The sequence below is a fragment of the Zonotrichia albicollis genome, chromosome 10 (genome assembly GCF_047830755.1).
Source record: "Zonotrichia albicollis isolate bZonAlb1 chromosome 10, bZonAlb1.hap1, whole genome shotgun sequence".
Classification (NCBI taxonomy): Eukaryota; Metazoa; Chordata; class Aves; order Passeriformes; family Passerellidae; genus Zonotrichia; species Zonotrichia albicollis.
The window spans coordinates 16,401,565-16,418,908 of NC_133828.1; the positions used below are offsets into that span (position 1 = coordinate 16,401,565).

Consider the following 17,344-nt stretch of genomic DNA (forward strand, 5'->3'; position numbering starts at 1 on the left):
TCTCGGCTGGGCAGAAAGAGAATTTTATAGATAAGATACAATAAACAACCTTGAGACTGAGAAATGAAGAGCCCTGACTCCTTCTTCAAGCGCCGGGCGGGGAAAAGAGACTTTTGAACTTTTCTCGGGGTCACTCTGATCAGCTAAAGATCCCTTCAGGGGATTCCTCTGCAATCCTCCACAAGGCTTTGTCCAGCCAGCCCCAGGCACCCCGGACCTCGGGACACCAAGTTCGGGTCGTCTCCTGCAGTCCCTGCCCAAAGGCAGCACAGCCTTGTGACGGTCATTATTTAAAAATCAGCCAGTTACCGCTTTCTGTGTGAGCAACAGACAGAAATAATTACTTCCAATTGCTATAGAAAATTCGTAACTCATTACTCTTTTTTAACATCTTTATCGATAAAGTATACAGCTGGAAAATTGCTGTAGAACAAAAGTAAGTACACCACTGTAGGCTTGTCTTTTGATATTTTTAATTTTTTTTTTTTCCAGCTCACTGGCTGCCACTGCAACCAAAATGTAAATCAAGTCTTACATGAGGTCTTCCATTAAATCTGAGCTGGTTTGGGCTGGCAGACACACAGCAGACTTCAAAATTCATCCTTTTCCCACGACAGAGAAATAAGCGCTCAGAGCAGTAGATGTACCTCCGTCACTCTAATTCCAGAGCTGATAATATACAAGATTACCCCGTACTACACAGTACCCCTAAAACACAGCATTCCTCCACATTTCCAAGACATGCAAGTTATCTATACCTTTTTCTGCAAAAGCATAGTTAGTCCATGTGATTTGCCTACTCACCTACTTCTAGTTCAGCTTCTATTCTAGCTTGCGATGTACACAGCTTCCGTGTTCAGACACTTGCTCTGTAACAGAGCACCTTCTCCTACAACAGCAGCAAGCCTTTCCCCACCACCTCACTGGCCTCTCAGCTACTGAAAAATAACCCATCAGAATAGCAGAGAAAACAGTCAAAAATTCACACCTAGAAATTGCAATTTTTCAGGATGTCTCACTTACACATAGAAAAGTCAGTATCCTGGTAAGCAAAATGAAATAAACACAACAGTGGCAACTTGTAAAAGCGTACATAAACTGAGCTCTTGAGTTGATGTGGAACTCCCCTGAGCTGGCAGTTAAGGACTTTGTTCAGTTATTGTGACAAAAAAAAAAATTTTAAAAAAAATCACAAGAACAGAGAAGGCAGGAATGATACCATCAATTTACGCTCGCTGCCACAGTACTTACTGTGGGACAAACTTTTACAATGCAAAAACAAGCACAACCACTTACAAGCCATTACAGCAGAAACTACCTAATTTCTCTTAATCTAAGAATGTGGCCTCACCAGTCCTTGGCATCGAGGATTCTGGATTTATATGTAAAGTTACCACCTGCATTATGGATGATGGGTATTTGTGAAACTCTGCTCTCCATTTCAGTTACTTGAACCTTCCTTACAAGCCACTTGCATCAGCCACACGTACAGTCTTAGTGGGGATTAGGCTTTAGAACTGGGCCTGCCCAGTTCTTCATAGAAATCTTTCTTCTACATGTTTCCAATCCACATTGAAGTATCTGAAGGCATCTTCTTACAAAGTCGATTTTCATCCCAGACAATGCTGCAGGAAGCAGGAATTGTATCTCAGATGTAAAAGCATCTCTCCCTGGCTATGATGAGATACTCAGCATAGCAGACTACTCGTTTCCTTCACCTGGGGAGCAGCAGTAGCCATGTCAGGGGCAGCCAGTGTTGAACCTTCTGCTCAGTATTTATTGATGCCAAAGAGTCGAACCCCATGCAACTGTGGCAGCTTGGGGATAAGCACGGTCAGGAGAGAGGCTGTGTTGAGGATGAAGTGTGTGGGATCATACTTTGTATAGAAACTCGTCAGGAAGTACCTGCAGGAGAGAAGGGAGCAAGCTTAGCTGATGGCAGCCTTGTCTAAAACACATACAAAACACAGTTGAAAGAAGTGCTTGAATGATTAGTAAGATTTTACTGGTTAACATCTCTTTCTGTATTAAATATCTCACCAGAGGTTCTAGAGTATCTACAGCAAAATTATGGTCTAAGTCTCTTCTTCCCATAGCTCTCAAGGTGCTAAAAAGCAACTCTTAGTTTACTATTTTCTTCCAGCACTTCTCCCCACCTTGAGGAGCTCATATATATTTTTGCAGTTTCTTGTCCTTTATGAGCCAACCTTCTAAACATCATGCAGGATCTTCCCTCCCCTCTCACTGCCATATAAGTGGACATGTAAATTTTCTTCAGGGACAAACAGAAAGACTTTTAGAGTCAGATAATAAATATATATCTGATTTTTCTTAGTTACACAACCACACTTTTGTCAACAGAGACAGGTGAATAGAATTCCTATGCTATTTGCATAGTGTAAATAGAAGACAATATGTACAAAGCAAAACAGACACTAGATCCCATCCACTGAGGAATGACACATTTGAAGCACACAAGTTGCAAAACAGTTAATAAATGCTGTCACAAATTAGTTTAGATTTTCAATATTTATGACTTCACAATCTCTTAAAGAAATTCAAGAGTTAACAGGAAGTTTTCCTCACATTTCTAATCATTAAAACCTGTCCCATTAATAACTGTTTACAAACTTTGACTTCAGTATGTGGAGTGTCAAAAGCAGAAGAAAGACTGTTGATTACATAGCCTGTAAATAAATACTCCCTACAGCTGTGATGTAGAAATAAACAAACAAACAAGAAAAAAAGACAGAAAATACTTTCAGACTGTAAATTGCAGCCCATCGTGTTGCAGCTTTTGAAATCACGGCTTTATGTGTCACTTGATCCATAACACAGTTTTGAACTCACAGAATTATAGGAGAGATTGTGAAGAACTTCCTTGAAGATGTGAATTGTACTCCATAATCCAGTTGCTCCCAGTGTGTTAGTAGCCTAGCTTTGCCCTGATCAGGTGTTTCAAAAGGAGTTCCCTTTACTGCATGCAAAAACACATACATTCCCTGGGGAAAATAAAAAGTGAACACAGAGGCACTTTTAGTAGTATTTTTAAATAATTGTTACATTGTTCAATGCATTATAATATTTAAAAAAATAAAGAAACAGGAGAGTGAGTGATTTCTCACCCAGAAGAGCTGCTAGCCTGTAATGACAAGTTATTGAAGAGGAAGGAAGAGACAAGAAGTGATTTGCCTGAGACTGTGCAGAGTCAGAATTAAAGCCCGAGTCTGTGTGGCATCCAGTCCACTCCCTTGCCTTCTACACTAGTAGGCAAAAGTTCCTTGCATTCACCATTCCTTGCAACAGAATTTTAACAAGCACTGTAACAAGTGTGGATTTGTATCACCACTTTCCTAGCACAGTCTTAACAGAGCAATGAGTAGTAGAGTGTGCATAAAGCAAAACTCTGCCTACAAACACTGACAATATCACACCAGCTCCTGAAAGCTTTCTCACCCCCTTATCAGCTTCAAATCCTTAGAATGTGACTAGGCATTCTGCTGAATGCCATCTGTCCACCTCTTTGCTGCTTCTCCTTAAACATGCTGGACTTTGCTTGTGACTGCTCCTGTTTGATGGGAACATGCCATGTATGGTTTGTTCTGAAAGACCAGTTTGGGCCTCTTGGTTTCAAACAGGAGAGTACACCCTCTTCCAGTTTGAAAAACCACTTGTCTTCTATCAAAGAGAGCACACCAACTCCAGGGAAGAGTCTCTACGAGACAATATCAAAGATTTCCTTCTATGCACATTCAAAAAATTTCATAAGAAAGTTTTATATAGAAAAAAAGAATCACATTTCTTCCAAACCCTTATAATGGAGGTGAAATCTCAGCAAATCACTTCATGTCTCCTTCTACCTTTTTTTGGAACAGCCTCCAGACCAGAGCCCTGTGAACCTAGGACAATTGATTTGCTTAATTAATTTTTTGATTCATGACGTTTGCAGTGTCTATTTTAATAACCATAAAGGCACTTTTAGGACAGATCCAACTGCTTACTCCACATTTTATTTCCCAGTGGTACTTGCAGAAAGAACCACCAAAACTGCTTTCAAGGTTAGCTAAGAGTTTTCCATTAGTGGAAATCCAAGATTTTTTTTTTGTTAGACCATTTGAGGATTTATTTCCACGAGAAGTGCCATTTAACTTCTGAAATATCCAACAGTGCAATTTATACTCATCTTCTAGTGTTTCACTACAAAACTACTTGCCAGTGCATGCTCTCATCCCTGCTGTCATTACAGCTACTTGCAATGAGTTCAGTAAGGCATGTGGGAAATATTTAGTAATACTTGTCTCTGCCAACATCTTCTGAAGTCAGACATGTCTGATGCTGTCAAAGATAACACACAAAACGCTCTAATGACAGTTACAATTCCACCAGTAGTTTTAAACCTATCTACAAAACCAAAAAGCTCAAATAAAAATGAAAATTTTGCATTCAAGAGGGTATTACCCATCCTCAGTGAACTATCATTTTCCTCAATCAGGAAGGAGTTATCTTTTTGTCTTCTTTGCTGGTAATGTTAGAAAGCTGAGCTAGCAAACCTCAAGTATGATCTAAATTGCTGGGTTAGGGCCCTCTTTTCTCTAAGCATGGCAGGACCAACACAGATATCTGCACTACTTTAAGTGGCTACAGGAAAATGATAGCATCCTGGGGAGAGGAGCAGAAAGCAGCTCACAAAATCTTTTGCATACAAAAGTCATCATGCAAGCCACAACCCTCTGAATAACAAATGGTTTCAGGGCTGGGGTCAAAGTAGTTTAGTTTTTCTCACTGCTTTCAAGAGAGATTACTCTAATGTCCTGTATGGTGACAACATTGCATGCTGAAGTCATTCTCAGTTATGCAGCCTGGCCAGAAAGCAAAACTAGAAGAAATAGAATAGAAGCATTTCTCTTAAAGAAAATAGGTAGGCTGCTAAAATTAAACATTAAAATTAAACAGATGTATGTGGAAAATTAGCAGAAAGTGTCCAAGTATTAAAAATGTGGTAGTTTGTGGATTCAGCACAGCTGTCTAATAATATACAGAACACTGTGAAAGTTGGTTGGCATGATGATTTTCTGTCTGCAACCTTTCAGCATAATTAAATGCCATTTAAAAGAATACATAACTACATAAAGAATATTTCATGTCTTTCATGCATAAACTGAAAGTGGTTGTGTATAACCCCTCCTCCCCAAAACAGCCAGTCCTTTGTGGATAGGCCAAGGAGAGGTAGTGCTCTGGACAGCAGGATTTCACTGTCCATACAGACTGGCTACTTTCCTCTCCCCTGGCTACTGAAAATAAGTATTTATGAACAACCACTACTCAAACCCTGTTCCAAGAGAGGGTACTCACCAGGTTGTGAATGACATTAGTTAAAGTCCAGGCGACAGGGACACTAAAGAAGGGAATGCTGAGCAGGACAATGTGCAGCATGCCGACTCCCAGCGCGTATGTCAGCCACATTCCACGGCTGTTCATCACCCGAGTGTTGGGATTCACCTCGCTGTGGGCAACTCCTACGTTCATTTTTACCCTGTAAAACAGATCTGTTTGAAGACTGAGACTACTGTTACAGAGGAGGACTTAACATATGCAGTTTTCAAATGTGGGAAAAAGCTGCTTTAAAGAAGCAGGACTGGAGAGAGCACAGATGTACCTCAAGATCTGCAGGCTATGGTTTATAGAGAAATCCGTACAAAGGGACAGTTGGGAACCATTTGTTTAAAACAAGTCCAAACAAATAAAATTCACAAGCCTGCTACAGAAGGGATATTTCAAAAAAAATAGGTGCAAAGCTGTAAGAAACCAAGCTAATAACTTTAATCCTCTGAATTTTCTCCATCCATGACAATATCCAGAGCTCTTTTCCACTTCCCACATCAGACAATCTTCCTCCTCTTTCTTGTTCATGTAATGGTTAGTGAAGAATTCTGCATATACCCACTGCCCAGCCACCTACTTCTAGAAAGAGTAATAAAGGAGTAATCTACACCTCTTTTTCTTGAAAGAAAGTGCAGATTCCCTCCTCTCCCCATCTATTAGTTTCCAGACAGACATTTTCATCTCCTAAATCCGGCTGAAATTAGAAAACAGGTTCAAAAGTTTTCTAAGCAACAGACACATACAGAGATACACAGGATGATTTCATACAGTGATACATCCAGGAAATTGACAGAACTTACCTACAATGCCACTCTCAGCCTATTGCAGTAAAATTTGTAATTATAATTTTTAAAAACCCCCTAAACTATTGCTTACTTGCAACTCACATGATCTCTGGGACTATGGATATGCATTTATGGGAGCGGGATGAAGTAGGGTTTTTAGTAATCATCTGAATCAGAATACAAAAGCACTGTTTAACCAGCAAAAGCAAGCTTGCTTTCGGTAGGAAGTTTGTTTCTGACACTTATTTATCTTATACTCCATACCTTAGAGGTATGGGGTATAAAATGAATATAAAATACCCGAGTATTCTGCAATATGAACAGCAGTAGACTAAAAATAGCTACGCTGAAGCTGAACCCGAACCGGAGCACTGCCGACCTTACCCGGTACCTGTCGCCAAGCATTCCAAGCCGTGCACTCGCAGGGCACACATTACCTGGGATGGGAGACTCAAGGCTGTTCCTCTCTCCCCGGGATGCAGCACCCGCCGAGCCAGCACCTAGACAGACATCTTGCCGTGACCCGCCATCCCTTCCCATTCCACGCCACGACTCCAGCCCGATCCGCGGGGCAGCTCCCCGCACCGCCGCCTTCCCTCTGCCATCCCTGCCCTGCCGGCCCCGCTCCGCCGCCGCCCCGGCCCCGCCGCTGCCCCAGGCCGGCCGTGCCCGTGGCCTTCTCCCCAGCCCCGGCGCGCAGGCGGCCCCGGCCGCCCGTCCCTCCGCCCCCCGCCGCGGCCCCACCTTTCCGCAGCCCCGCGGCCGCCGAGGAGCCGGAGCGGAGCGTCGGGAGCCGGCCGCAGGTAGAGCCCGCGGTGCCCGTGGGCAGGGCCGGTGGGGAGGGGAGCGGAGGGGCCGGGCCGGGCCGTGCGTACCGCCCACGGGCGCGGGGCGGGCGCGCAGGTAGCGCAGCCGCGGGGCGGGAACGGGAACGGGAGCGGGAACGGGAGGGAAGCGCCGCCGCCTCGCTGAGGCCGCGCCGGGGCCGGGGCGCCGCTTCCCGCGGGCTGAGGCCGGGCAGGCCCTGGGAGCAGCGGGCGCCCCGCCTCTCGCAGTGGGAACCGGGAACCGCGGACGGCTCTGTGGTCTGGGGTAACCTGGAGGGCCCGCAGGGTTTATCTGCAGCTTTTCGCCCGCTTTTTCGGCTCGCAAACCGAATAAATGCCTCAGTGCGCGCTGAGGGAGGGCCCCTGAGGAAGGCGGTGCTCGGAGGGGGGGGCGGGGTTCTTGGTGTGGCTTCAGACGTCTGTAGGGCCGGAACCGTGAAATTTAGGGAGATTTTACTCCTGGTTTAGCTGAGGATGGGTAGAACCGCGGTTGTTGGCATGTCGGACATGTCTGTAGAAGGATGCAAGGGTTAGATCAGTGATGGGGCTCCCACGCAGAAAATGCTGCGCCTTCCCACAGAGCAGGGCTGAAACGCCTGTGGTCCGTGAAGAGTTACAGTAGTAAGGTGGCTGGAGCTGACACACGTGTCCCTTAGCTAAAAAGCATCGTAGGCTGGGTGCCTTTCCATGGGTAGGACATCCCAGAGGTCCCTTTGTGCCTCCCAAGAGATGTTCCCGAGATGTGGCCAGCGTTGTGTCCTCAGTTGGGGTCCAGGGCAGGGGACGCCACACGGCCGGGAGCTGATTCCTCTCCCGAGCTGCCTGCATCGGTCACACCTCATAGAAAATTTGTCTTTGAGGTCTCCAGCGTTTTTGTTTTAAGATCCTCCCGTGTCTTAGTCAGTGTCTTTTGATGGAGAGACATCCAGCTCCCATCTGATTTACTCCCATGAGTGAAACGTGAAGCACTTGACACGGGAGTCCTGTACAGTGCATGAATGCCTCAAAACCTGCCTCTCTGAACACGTGTATGTGATATTAACATGTATACATGATATTAACATCCGTTCTTCTTCAGCAGTGCACGTGTTCTCCTGATCCTCTTGTTTTCCAGTTGGTGCAAAAACGATTCATCGGATCCCTTTACCACATTTGAAAGGCAAACTCCCTTTGCAATGTAAATAACAATAATAAAGAGAAACCCCCTTGGTAGCTGTTCCTAGAAAAGTTTCAGTGCTGCTTGTACTTCACAACACTGTACTTCCTCCCCACATCCCCCCCCCCCCTTAAAGCCAAGTAACCACATTTTTACTTTGTCTTTTATGTTTGAAGAGTAGCTGTCTTTAGAAGGATGTTGAGGCAGAGAAACGTCCTGTAATTGTTGTATTAGCTGCATTCACCCTGCAGGGCAGTGATGCTCAGGGGTGTTGGCTGCAATCCCTCACGGGGACCTGGCTGTGTCAGGAGGAAATCTGTGTTTGTTCCATTCCTCCACGTGTGCTCGTATCCTTGGGACAGGTGCTGAGTGTGCAGTCTGTGTTCTTCAGCAGATACTTTGGACTGAATCAATGGGAAAGCCAGGACTGCCAGGATTGTTTGCCTTTCAGTGTAAATAGCATTATATAACATAAACCAGAGAAAAGAAGAAACTTGTCTGAACCATTCCCCTGCCTGTCTCATATGCATATAAAACTGTGATTGAATTCTTTTGTGGCAAGCTACAAGGACCAGCAAAATGGTTTTCCTGGGGCTTGGCTGTTTGTGTCAATGTAGATACTTCAACAGAAATACATGCTAAAATTCATAGATCTGTGTACAATCTCTTCATGGGAGAGTGTCTCTATAATATAGCAAGAATTTTATAGCCTTTTGTATTTCCAATAATTAAAAAAAGAAATCTCCACTGGTTTATGAGGCATCTTCATTTTCAAGTGAGAGATGGAGTGACATAGGAATAAATGACCTGCCTGAGGGCACACAGTGCATCAGATCAGAGAGGCAGGACTGTGATAGAGAACTTTTTTGGGTTTGGTTTTTATTTTTGCCAGTAGATCCCATTGCCATTGAATATGGCTTTTCCTCAGCACCAGTGTGTTGCCTCCCCACTTCTCTCCCAACACCTATTGACTGCAGAGGAAGCTGTCTGTCCTACTGTAACTTGAAAATTTCACTTTCCAGCCATAATGTTGTGTTTTACTGCATTTCAATGTTCCTGTGAAACAGTTTCCTAGAAACGTGTAATTGTTCCTTTTACATTCTTTTTCTGTTTTTTTCTGTGCAGCTGAATCTTTCCACCATGAAACAGCTGCCTGGAGAGACAATTCGGCTCCTTTCAAGTTCTCAGGTGATTACTTCAGTTGTCAGTGTGGTGAAGGAGCTGATAGAAAATTCCTTGGATGCCAGTGCTACAGGCATTGATATTAAACTGGTAAGCCTTTCTCTCAAAAAGAATTGGATATAGAATAAGATGCCAAGAAAATTGTTCCATTGCAAATGTGATTTTTAGGCTATTGTGATTTGGGGAATGGCAATGATTATTATATATTTATATATTTTTACCTCAAGTAAAAATGGTACAAAATTATTTTCCATTTGTGTTTTTGAGGCCCTGCTCTGGAACAGTAAGGCATATTTGTGCTTCTGGGTGTATTGTGGGGAAAAAACTGTTAGCTTTCTTAATCCTTCTTTTCCTACTTAAAATTTGTATTTTCTGACTAATAGCCTGTTTTAAATGTTGGACTTAGGTTTGCTGTCAGGCTGACATATTTAATTCTCATTACAAAGTATTGTAAGAAAGGTAAAAATGGAGACAGCAGAAAAGGTTGATGGCCATTCAAAACAAAAGATGTTCTTGTAATGCAAATCACCACCCTGTCTCTAATTAGCATGGTGAACTCTGGCTACTTCTAACTCTTTATGTTTATAAGCTCTTCAAAAAAGTTGACATGTCATTCAGGAATAGTTTCTGACAATAGAAAATACTACTTTTAATAAAGAATTTGAGCTTTTTTCTCCCATTAGATTGGGTAACTGGTCAGCTCCTCTTGCTGTCCTGTTTCTGCTTTTGCAGTGTTTTGTCAGCAGCTGTATATAGCAGTATCTCCTGCTTGGCAAGAAAGAAGTGTTGCTATATCCTGTATAAATGCATGTATTCAGAATTGTATCCAATTTCCTTTCTGCAAATAACAGTGAATGCATAGGATATTCTTGAATTAAATGTTAGACAAATGCAATTAACTAGGAGGACAGTTTAGTTTCTCCTTGTTTCTTTGTCCATGTCTGCTGTATTTCCTGACTACAGTTGTTCATGTGAGAATGCTTTCCTGTAGATGCCAAGGCACATGTTTGTTACTGCTTTGAGTGAGCTGAAGATGTTGTCCCTTTGCTATGGTCTCTCATAATCTCTGTCTTCTCAATATTTAGATTGCAGAGTGTCTTGCTTCTTGAGTAACTGCAGAGTGAGTAGTGTGTACACAGCTGTGGGGGTGAAGGGTATTGGGATCAGATCCTGGGAGCTGATCAGTAACTGCAAGGAGTGGACAGAAAGGTTTTGGAGTGTTCCAGAATGGTTGGAACAAACCTTGCAGAAGAGAGAGCCCTCTAACTGGTGTGGGTTTCACAGCACAGTATCCAGCTTTGTCCCAAATCAGTGAAAAGGAGCATTTTTAACCATTTTCAGTGCATGAGTCATCTGCACTACTCTGACACTCTTGTGTCAGTCCAGCACAATCCAAAACACTGTGGTTCCAATCAAACAAACATGGCTTTACACAGGTTGTCAGCAATTAAAAGAAATTTGATGATTTTTCTTCTGTGGGTAATAGGGGAGAGGAGAAAACCTGCACTCTGTACAACTTTAGACAGTAATACTGTAAAACAATGGATTTTTTCTGGTATTTTTTAATGGGAAATTAAAATAACTCTGACCATGTAATAGAGGTCAATGATCACATTAATTCTGGATTACTTCAAAAGCATAACAGAGGAAAGAAACTTTGAAGTTCCATTTTACAGCTTGATGGGTTTTGCCTGAAACTGCAGCATTTTCATTGTTTTAATCTTTTTCAGATGGAATAGGAGGGCACAGTTTATCCAATTTGCCTGAACAAAGATAACAATTCCTTTCTGACAGACAGACAGGAATTAGCCTGCAGATGGAATGGGTCTCAGATAAGAGTCATGGCAGTGGTGAACTGGCTGGTGTTTCAGTCTTGATTGGCCATAGGTGATGTTATTTGGCATCTTTGCACTGTGTACCAAAGCTGAATCATACTGATTGCCATCAGTGACCTGGCAGAGCAGCTGAAACGTTCCATGGGTTCATAACCTTTGTAAGATTCAGCTCATGAAGGAAGGTGTTACAAAATACAGAGTTTAAGCATGTTTACATAATATTTACATAAAACATAAACAAGTAAAAATTAATAAGATTAAAAGAGAAAGAGAGAATCATTTATGTAGCATTTTGATTCAAGATGAATCTCACTTTTCTTAAACAACTAACTGGTCAGAAAGTAAAAATGAGAATGGAAAATAGGGGGTCATTGTAAAATTCTCAAACCTTTCATTAGCACACACAGCAGCAGGGTAGAGGGTTTCCTGTCTCTATTTCCTTGTGTGTTTTTGTGCTCATTTGAGGTGTATTGCTTAGTTCTGTTTTGCTGCCCAGTAAGATTGACCCAAACATGAGCAAAAGCATTGTTTTTCACCTGAAGACAGCTTTTGCAGCATTCATTAAAACAGAAAGTGAAATGTACTCATATTTCTGTTGTTTTTTGTGTATTGTGGTTCTGAGCCTACCTCAGAGGCTTTTGATGTTTCCTAAATCAGATTATGTGTGAATGCAGACGGTTTCTTTAGATCCTTTTCTTTTGTTTTTGATTGCATCATTTTTTTTTACTTCAAGAAATAACCTTGTGAGTACATTATAATTTTTCATAACTGTTTTCAGCATAGCCCCAGGTAGGACAGCAAGGTTTGTTCTGTTTAATCAACCTCCTTTCAGTGATCACCATCACATGCTCTGTCCAGCATCAGTGATGGCAGCCACTGTTTTAAGATAATAATTTCTAAGCAAAACTAGTTGTAAGGTCACCTAGAGGTACTACACACTACAGCACATTTTTTGAGTGTTGCATCATGATTTATTCAACGACTCAGTCTTGCTTCTATGGAAGAAGCTTAGTTAGTGATCCTGCAGCTCTGATTACTTTCTCCTCCTGGCTTGTGGTTCCTCCAGGTGCTGCTCACTTGTGCACACTGTAGTGTAGCTGGAAAGAAGAATTTTTTCCTGCACTTGTTTGAGATGTTACAGAACCTAAATTTCATCTTTTATTTAGCTGTTGTAAATATCTGGGTTTCAGAATTTTACCCTATTTATGCTGGTGCTTACTGGAATGACATATTTAAACTGGAATTCAGTAAAATATGCCTTACCTGTATGTAAAGGCAAATCACAAAGATTGAACTTTGCTTACTTGAGGGCTGTTTTAAAAGAACCTCTGGGAACCTTTACTTCTTTTTGTAAAATACTGTATCTCTTTACAAGCTTTTTTATTACCCTTACACGTCATGCCTTGCCCCACATTAGAATTTCAGCTTCTGTGTATTGAACTTGGAAAGCAGAACTCAGAAAATGTAATGGAATCACATCAATCAAAATTGAAACTGAAAATGGTGTGAAGTGAGGGTCTGCTGAATTCAGTGGATGCAGAGCTGCATTCAAGTGATTTCAAAAAAATTGATACCGAGTAGGTAAGAGAGGTGAAAAGCGACAAAAAATTCTTCGGCTTTCCAGCTATAGGTCTCCTTTTGAGCTTAGGTTTTGCTGTTTCCAAATCACAGGAGATGAATGATGTTATTTAATTAGAGAAACCATCACTGTTATCCTAGCATGGTGTATTTTTCCTTTCCTTTTTTTTCCTTAAACAGGGACATTTAATGGTTGCTCAGTTCCTCCAAACAAGCAAAGCTTCCACTTCTGTATGGCTAGTTAGAAGCTGCAACCTTAGCTGCTTCAAAATTTCATCTTAATCAATTCAGATGTTTTACTGCTCCTTTGTGTTTTGTTCTTTTTTTAGGAGAATTACGGGTTTAGCAAAATAGAAGTGAGAGACAATGGCAGTGGAATCAAGGTTGATGATGTCCCAGTTATGGCCATCAAACACTACACCTCAAAAATCAGCTCTTCTGAGGACCTTGAAAGGCTGACAACGTACGGCTTCCGTGGGGAAGCTTTGGGATCGATTTGCAGCGTATCAGAAGTGAGCACTTGCAATAAATGGGGAGCCTTTGTGTTATGATTTTTGTTGTCTGTATGTGATCATGGAAGTTTTATTCTGTGCAAAGAGTTGAAATGTTCCAGTGACTTGCCAGGGATATACTTGTGTATGCTGCTTTTCTCCCCAGCCCCAGAAGCCATGTCATACAAATTTCTTGTTTGTGTCAGTCCTGCCTTTCTGTCACACAGGTCACAGCAGTGCTCTGTTTATTTTGCTTAGTCAGAACAGGTAACAGACAGATTGTGTTCTATTTTCTTTCCTTTTGTGTCAGGGAGTATCATGTCAAAGAGTATGGCTGGCTTTGCTACTTCATTTAGGGTAGATGAAGAAAGGAGCAGGAGGTGATGGCCAGAAGTCATTTCAGGGAGCTGATGGCCCACATAGGCACCATTGCAGTAATGATTTCCGCCTTCTTATCTGGGTGATCAGCACTCATGGGATCTTGCTGGGCTCCTTATTGCTCTTTGACATGTATGTGACTGCAGTTGCACAAACTTTGTCCCTGTGAGTAAACAGGAACCTGCTGCCTGACCTAGCTGAGTCTGAGCCGTGTGTTTGTATTAAGAGGATTGGCAGTGTACTGACATTTGCTACTTGTTGGCTAGAAGTAAATACGTTTGTTCAAAACCATCTGAAAAGTGTTCAGGCTGCTGAAGGCACAGCATCTGCCAGATCTCTTGTGCTCTCCCTTTCTGAATTCGTGCTGCACCAAGGCCAAGTTTTAGGTGAAAGTCTGCTGAGGATTAGAACAAGCAGGAAGATACCAAAGCCTGTGTCTGCTTGGAAGCATCAGCTGTTAAACTCAGGAGAGATAATGGTACAGCTCCACTCCTTGGTACCTTGGGCTGCATTCACATTGCACCAAGCAGGAGTGGGTTGTGTACTTGGATGGAGATTTCCAAAGATGCTTTCAAAAGTGTTGGTGTTTTGATAGATGATGACAGACCTCAATCATTGGTTCTTTCTAATGAGCTCTCAGAGCAGAATGCCATCTGTTCAGAGCTTCTAATCAGCTCTATGGCTGATTTCATAAGAGATGGGAGGTGGCCTGAGTGTATGAAGTGCTTTAATAAGTATTACTCCTTGTATCAGTAATTATGTTAATTAACACTTCTGGCATTAATTGTGTTCTGCCTACTCAAACTGCCCCCTGAAATTTCAGTTTGAAGGTACTTTGCTATTGGCCCTTAAGTAGGTCTGCAATACTGTAATTCCCAGTTAATCAATTACTGTTTTTCTCTCCAGGGGCATGACTGAATGCTGAATGATTCATGTGAGACACTAAAATAAACCAAAATATCCTGAACCTCTGTATGTGTGTTAAACTGTGTCTTCCAGGTGGTTAAAGGGCAGTGGTTCTGTTACTCACAGTGTTGGTAACTGAACTCTGATTTATGACTGCTCTTGCTAAAGCAATCTGTGAAGTACCTTAATAGCTTACAAAACTTGCTGTGACTGATTGCCAGATATGTTCAGGTGTGGAAAGAAAATATATTGTTTGTTTGAGAGTAGTCTTTAAGTTTGTGGAATCTCACATGAATTCAAGTTGTCAGAGTGTGTCTCACAGAGGGTAAAAATGCAGAACTGTCAATTGATAAAGTTGATTTAATCCGTGCTAGATAGAAGATAGAGCAGTGTGTGTTGCAGGTAGCAGGAATTGCTGTGCTTTGTGAATCAGCATGATAGAAATGCTTTTAGTTACATGGCAGGAAACATGCAGAATAATGCTGAATGTTTTTGTGCCTGTAAGAAACACCTGTTCAAGAGAAATTTTATAAACTAATTAAATGTAATTATGGTGACTAAAGTAACAGATTGGTGTGATGAGTGTGGTAGCAAAGCTTATCTAAGCTCATTCTGAACTTTGTCTATCCCTGATTAACACAGGTTGTTTTACATCACTCTCTTCAGGTTTTGGTCACCACAAAGACAGCTGCTGATGATTTCAGCCTTCAGTATGCTTTGGATAGCAATGGACGTGTAACCTCTAAAAAGCCTTCCCATCTTGGGCAAGGTAGGCTATCACTGCTCTGGTGTTGCAAGGTGACAGGTGTATTTTGTGTTTCTCTGAGGCTCTATCTGATGTTGAAATACCTGTTGGGTACTTAAAGGCTGAGTATGAAATCTTTGCAGCTGTAAACGTTTCATGCCTTGTGTCTGTCAGCTGAGAATGTGTTGTCATAGCATAAGAAATGATACCTCTTGGAAGTTGTTCTAGATTGTAATTATAAACTAGTTTCTCCTTCTCTGACTCACTTCTTCAAGCTGACAGTGGAAATAAAACCTGTAGAAATTAAATGCTTCTAGGCTGTGTAAGTGTATGAAAGATTTCTTCAGGACCAAAGTAATGTTTCTGCATGTAGCAAAATCCTTGCAGAAAGGAGGAAGAGTTGCCCTGCTGCCATACATAGGAATTGCTGGAAGCAGCGTGGCTGTAGGACCAGGCAAACTCACAGTTCTTTCTAACCTGCAGGAAGGGTGTGTACCTGATTTTTACTAAGGATTCTTTTTAAGATTTAGCCTGTGTAGTGTTTTCCACAGCCAGAACGCCTGCAGGTTGCAATGCCATGCCTTTCATTGAAATGGTTGAGTTCTCTGACATATCTAATGCTTTGCAATATCCTTATGGGCTAGGAATTCGTGTGGTTGTGTTGGTAGATGAATATTCCTCCTCCTACAGTGTACAGAGGTATTTGGCACTTCAGGTACTACCCCAAAGCAAATGCTTGTGAAGGCCCTTAATGAAGCACAGTGTTCCTTTGCCTCCAGATATGTGTGATTAGATTCTAGTCTTTTAATTAATCATTTTGCTAATGAAGGCTAACTGATGCATTGAGACAGCTTTATTTAGTGCTGGTTCTTGCTGTTGTTAGTGTGTATGAAAGAAAGCTTAATGCTGCAGTTGTAACTCTAAATAAAGGAGAAGAATCAAAAGTCTTGATGCCTTTTTGGGGAAAATGACTGCTAATTTGGTATATTTCTTCTTATGCTAATAACCTGATTTAGTGCAACAGCATAGAAATATGTCTGTTTATGTAAAAATAGTTTCCTCAAGATCCAATCAGTGATTTGCTTTCAGTGTAATTTCTACTGTATTTTCTTGCAGGTACTACAGTAACAGTCCTAAATTTGTTTAAGAATCTTCCTGTAAGAAAGCAGTTTTACTCAACAAATAGAAAATGTAAGGAAGAACTGAAAAAAGTCCAAGATCTACTGACAGCATATGGTATCATAAAACCAGACCTGAGGATAACATTAACACATAATAAGGTAATAATGAGTTTTTTCTGTCAGCTATCTTAAGGATCAGTTTCTGATGAATGCATGCAGTTCATGTAATACTTACACAAAATGTTTCATTCCTTAGTTTTTTCTTTCATCATAGCTTTGTTTTGGACTTCCACTTACTTCCTCCTTTCACAGGTATATATTTATAAAGGCTACAGATTTTTATATTAAGCTCCTAAAACCCAGGCTCAGGTATTTTTGGTCTCTTGCAAGAGGCGCCTGGCTAGATATATGAAGTATAAAAATTATTTTCCATGCTAGTGGTAAGTAAAGATGGTAATGATTTTCAAACCAAGAAGTGAGACCTTACTAGACCACAGGGCCTGATAAAGTGTTAACCAATGCCACCTGAAAAACTTGTAAAAATTACTATTTTAGACTGTCTATCTGGATAGAAACTATAGTTCATACAGGCAGCTTGCTGTATTCTGAGTCATAAGAGCTCAGTACATAACAATGATTTTATTTTAAAAGGCTGGAAAGTTTACAATTTGTGTCATTGGTGTAAGAACAGTAACATAACAGCAACATTTGGTTGAGCTAGTTGCTCTTGGTTAAACTTGGGAGGATGAATGCAGGGGTTACTTGCAGGTTACTTTGACTTCACTGCATGCTGAATGGGAATTCTACATCACAGCTACAGAAATGACTTGTGGAGCAATTCCCCTTAACCTGACCCAAATTTAGCAGAACAGATTTCATTGGCTGTACCCTGGCTTTTTACACCTCTGAGGGGGAGGCTGTGCAAATGAACTTCCAAGTTGCCACAAAGTAGAGAGTG

General features: G+C 41.7%; 2 protein-coding genes across 7 annotated transcripts in view; one reads left to right on the top strand and one right to left on the bottom strand.

Moving 5' to 3' along the window:
• Window positions 1-411: 411 nt before the first annotated feature.
• Window positions 412-7,328, bottom strand: ORMDL1 (ORMDL sphingolipid biosynthesis regulator 1). 2 transcript variants are annotated; one of them, XM_074548179.1, is made up of 5 exons: window positions 7,265-7,328; window positions 6,605-6,667; window positions 5,353-5,533; window positions 2,851-3,002; window positions 412-1,905 (listed from the first exon to the last, which is right to left on the bottom strand). In XM_074548179.1, the coding sequence occupies exons 3-5, from the start codon at window positions 5,524-5,526 to the stop codon at window positions 1,770-1,772; spliced, it is 462 nt and encodes a 153-aa protein (XP_074404280.1). In that variant the 5' UTR covers window positions 5,527-5,533; window positions 6,605-6,667; window positions 7,265-7,328; the 3' UTR covers window positions 412-1,769. The 2 variants fall into 2 exon arrangements, with proteins under 2 accessions (XP_074404280.1, XP_074404279.1); XM_074548178.1 differs by lacking the exon at window positions 7,265-7,328 and adding an exon at window positions 6,912-7,054.
• PMS1 (PMS1 homolog 1, mismatch repair system component) overlaps window positions 6,587-17,344 on the top strand; it is a 43,976-nt gene continuing 33,218 nt past the window's right edge. Inside the window, exons 1-6 of one of the 5 annotated variants that reach the window (XM_074548176.1) lie at window positions 7,110-7,259; window positions 8,109-8,171; window positions 9,276-9,422; window positions 13,075-13,257; window positions 15,187-15,289; window positions 16,382-16,545. In XM_074548176.1, coding sequence (XP_074404277.1) covers window positions 9,291-9,422; window positions 13,075-13,257; window positions 15,187-15,289; window positions 16,382-16,545 — 582 coding nt within the window. In that variant the 5' untranslated portion in view covers window positions 7,110-7,259; window positions 8,109-8,171; window positions 9,276-9,290. Of the gene's footprint in view, window positions 6,971-7,109; window positions 8,023-8,072; window positions 8,172-9,275; window positions 9,423-13,074; window positions 13,258-15,186; window positions 15,290-16,381; window positions 16,546-17,344 lie in introns of those variants that run through there. The other 4 variants (XM_074548173.1, XM_074548172.1, XM_074548174.1 and 1 more) reach the window with 4 other exon arrangements.

What these genes read in the sequence shown, in the direction of transcription:
- ORMDL1 (XM_074548179.1), bottom strand. Translation starts at nt 5,526, where the DNA reads ATGAACGTAGGAGTTGCCCACAGCGAGGTGAATCCCAACACTCGGGTG. An exon ending in CTAATGTCATTCACAACCTG is followed by an intron (nt 3,003 to 5,352) that starts GTGAGTACCCTC and finishes TATTTTCCCCAG; the next exon opens with GGAATGTATGTGTTTTTGCA. An exon ending in ACAATCTCTCCTATAATTCT is followed by an intron (nt 1,906 to 2,850) that starts GTGAGTTCAAAA and finishes TCTCTCCTGCAG; the next exon opens with GTACTTCCTGACGAGTTTCT.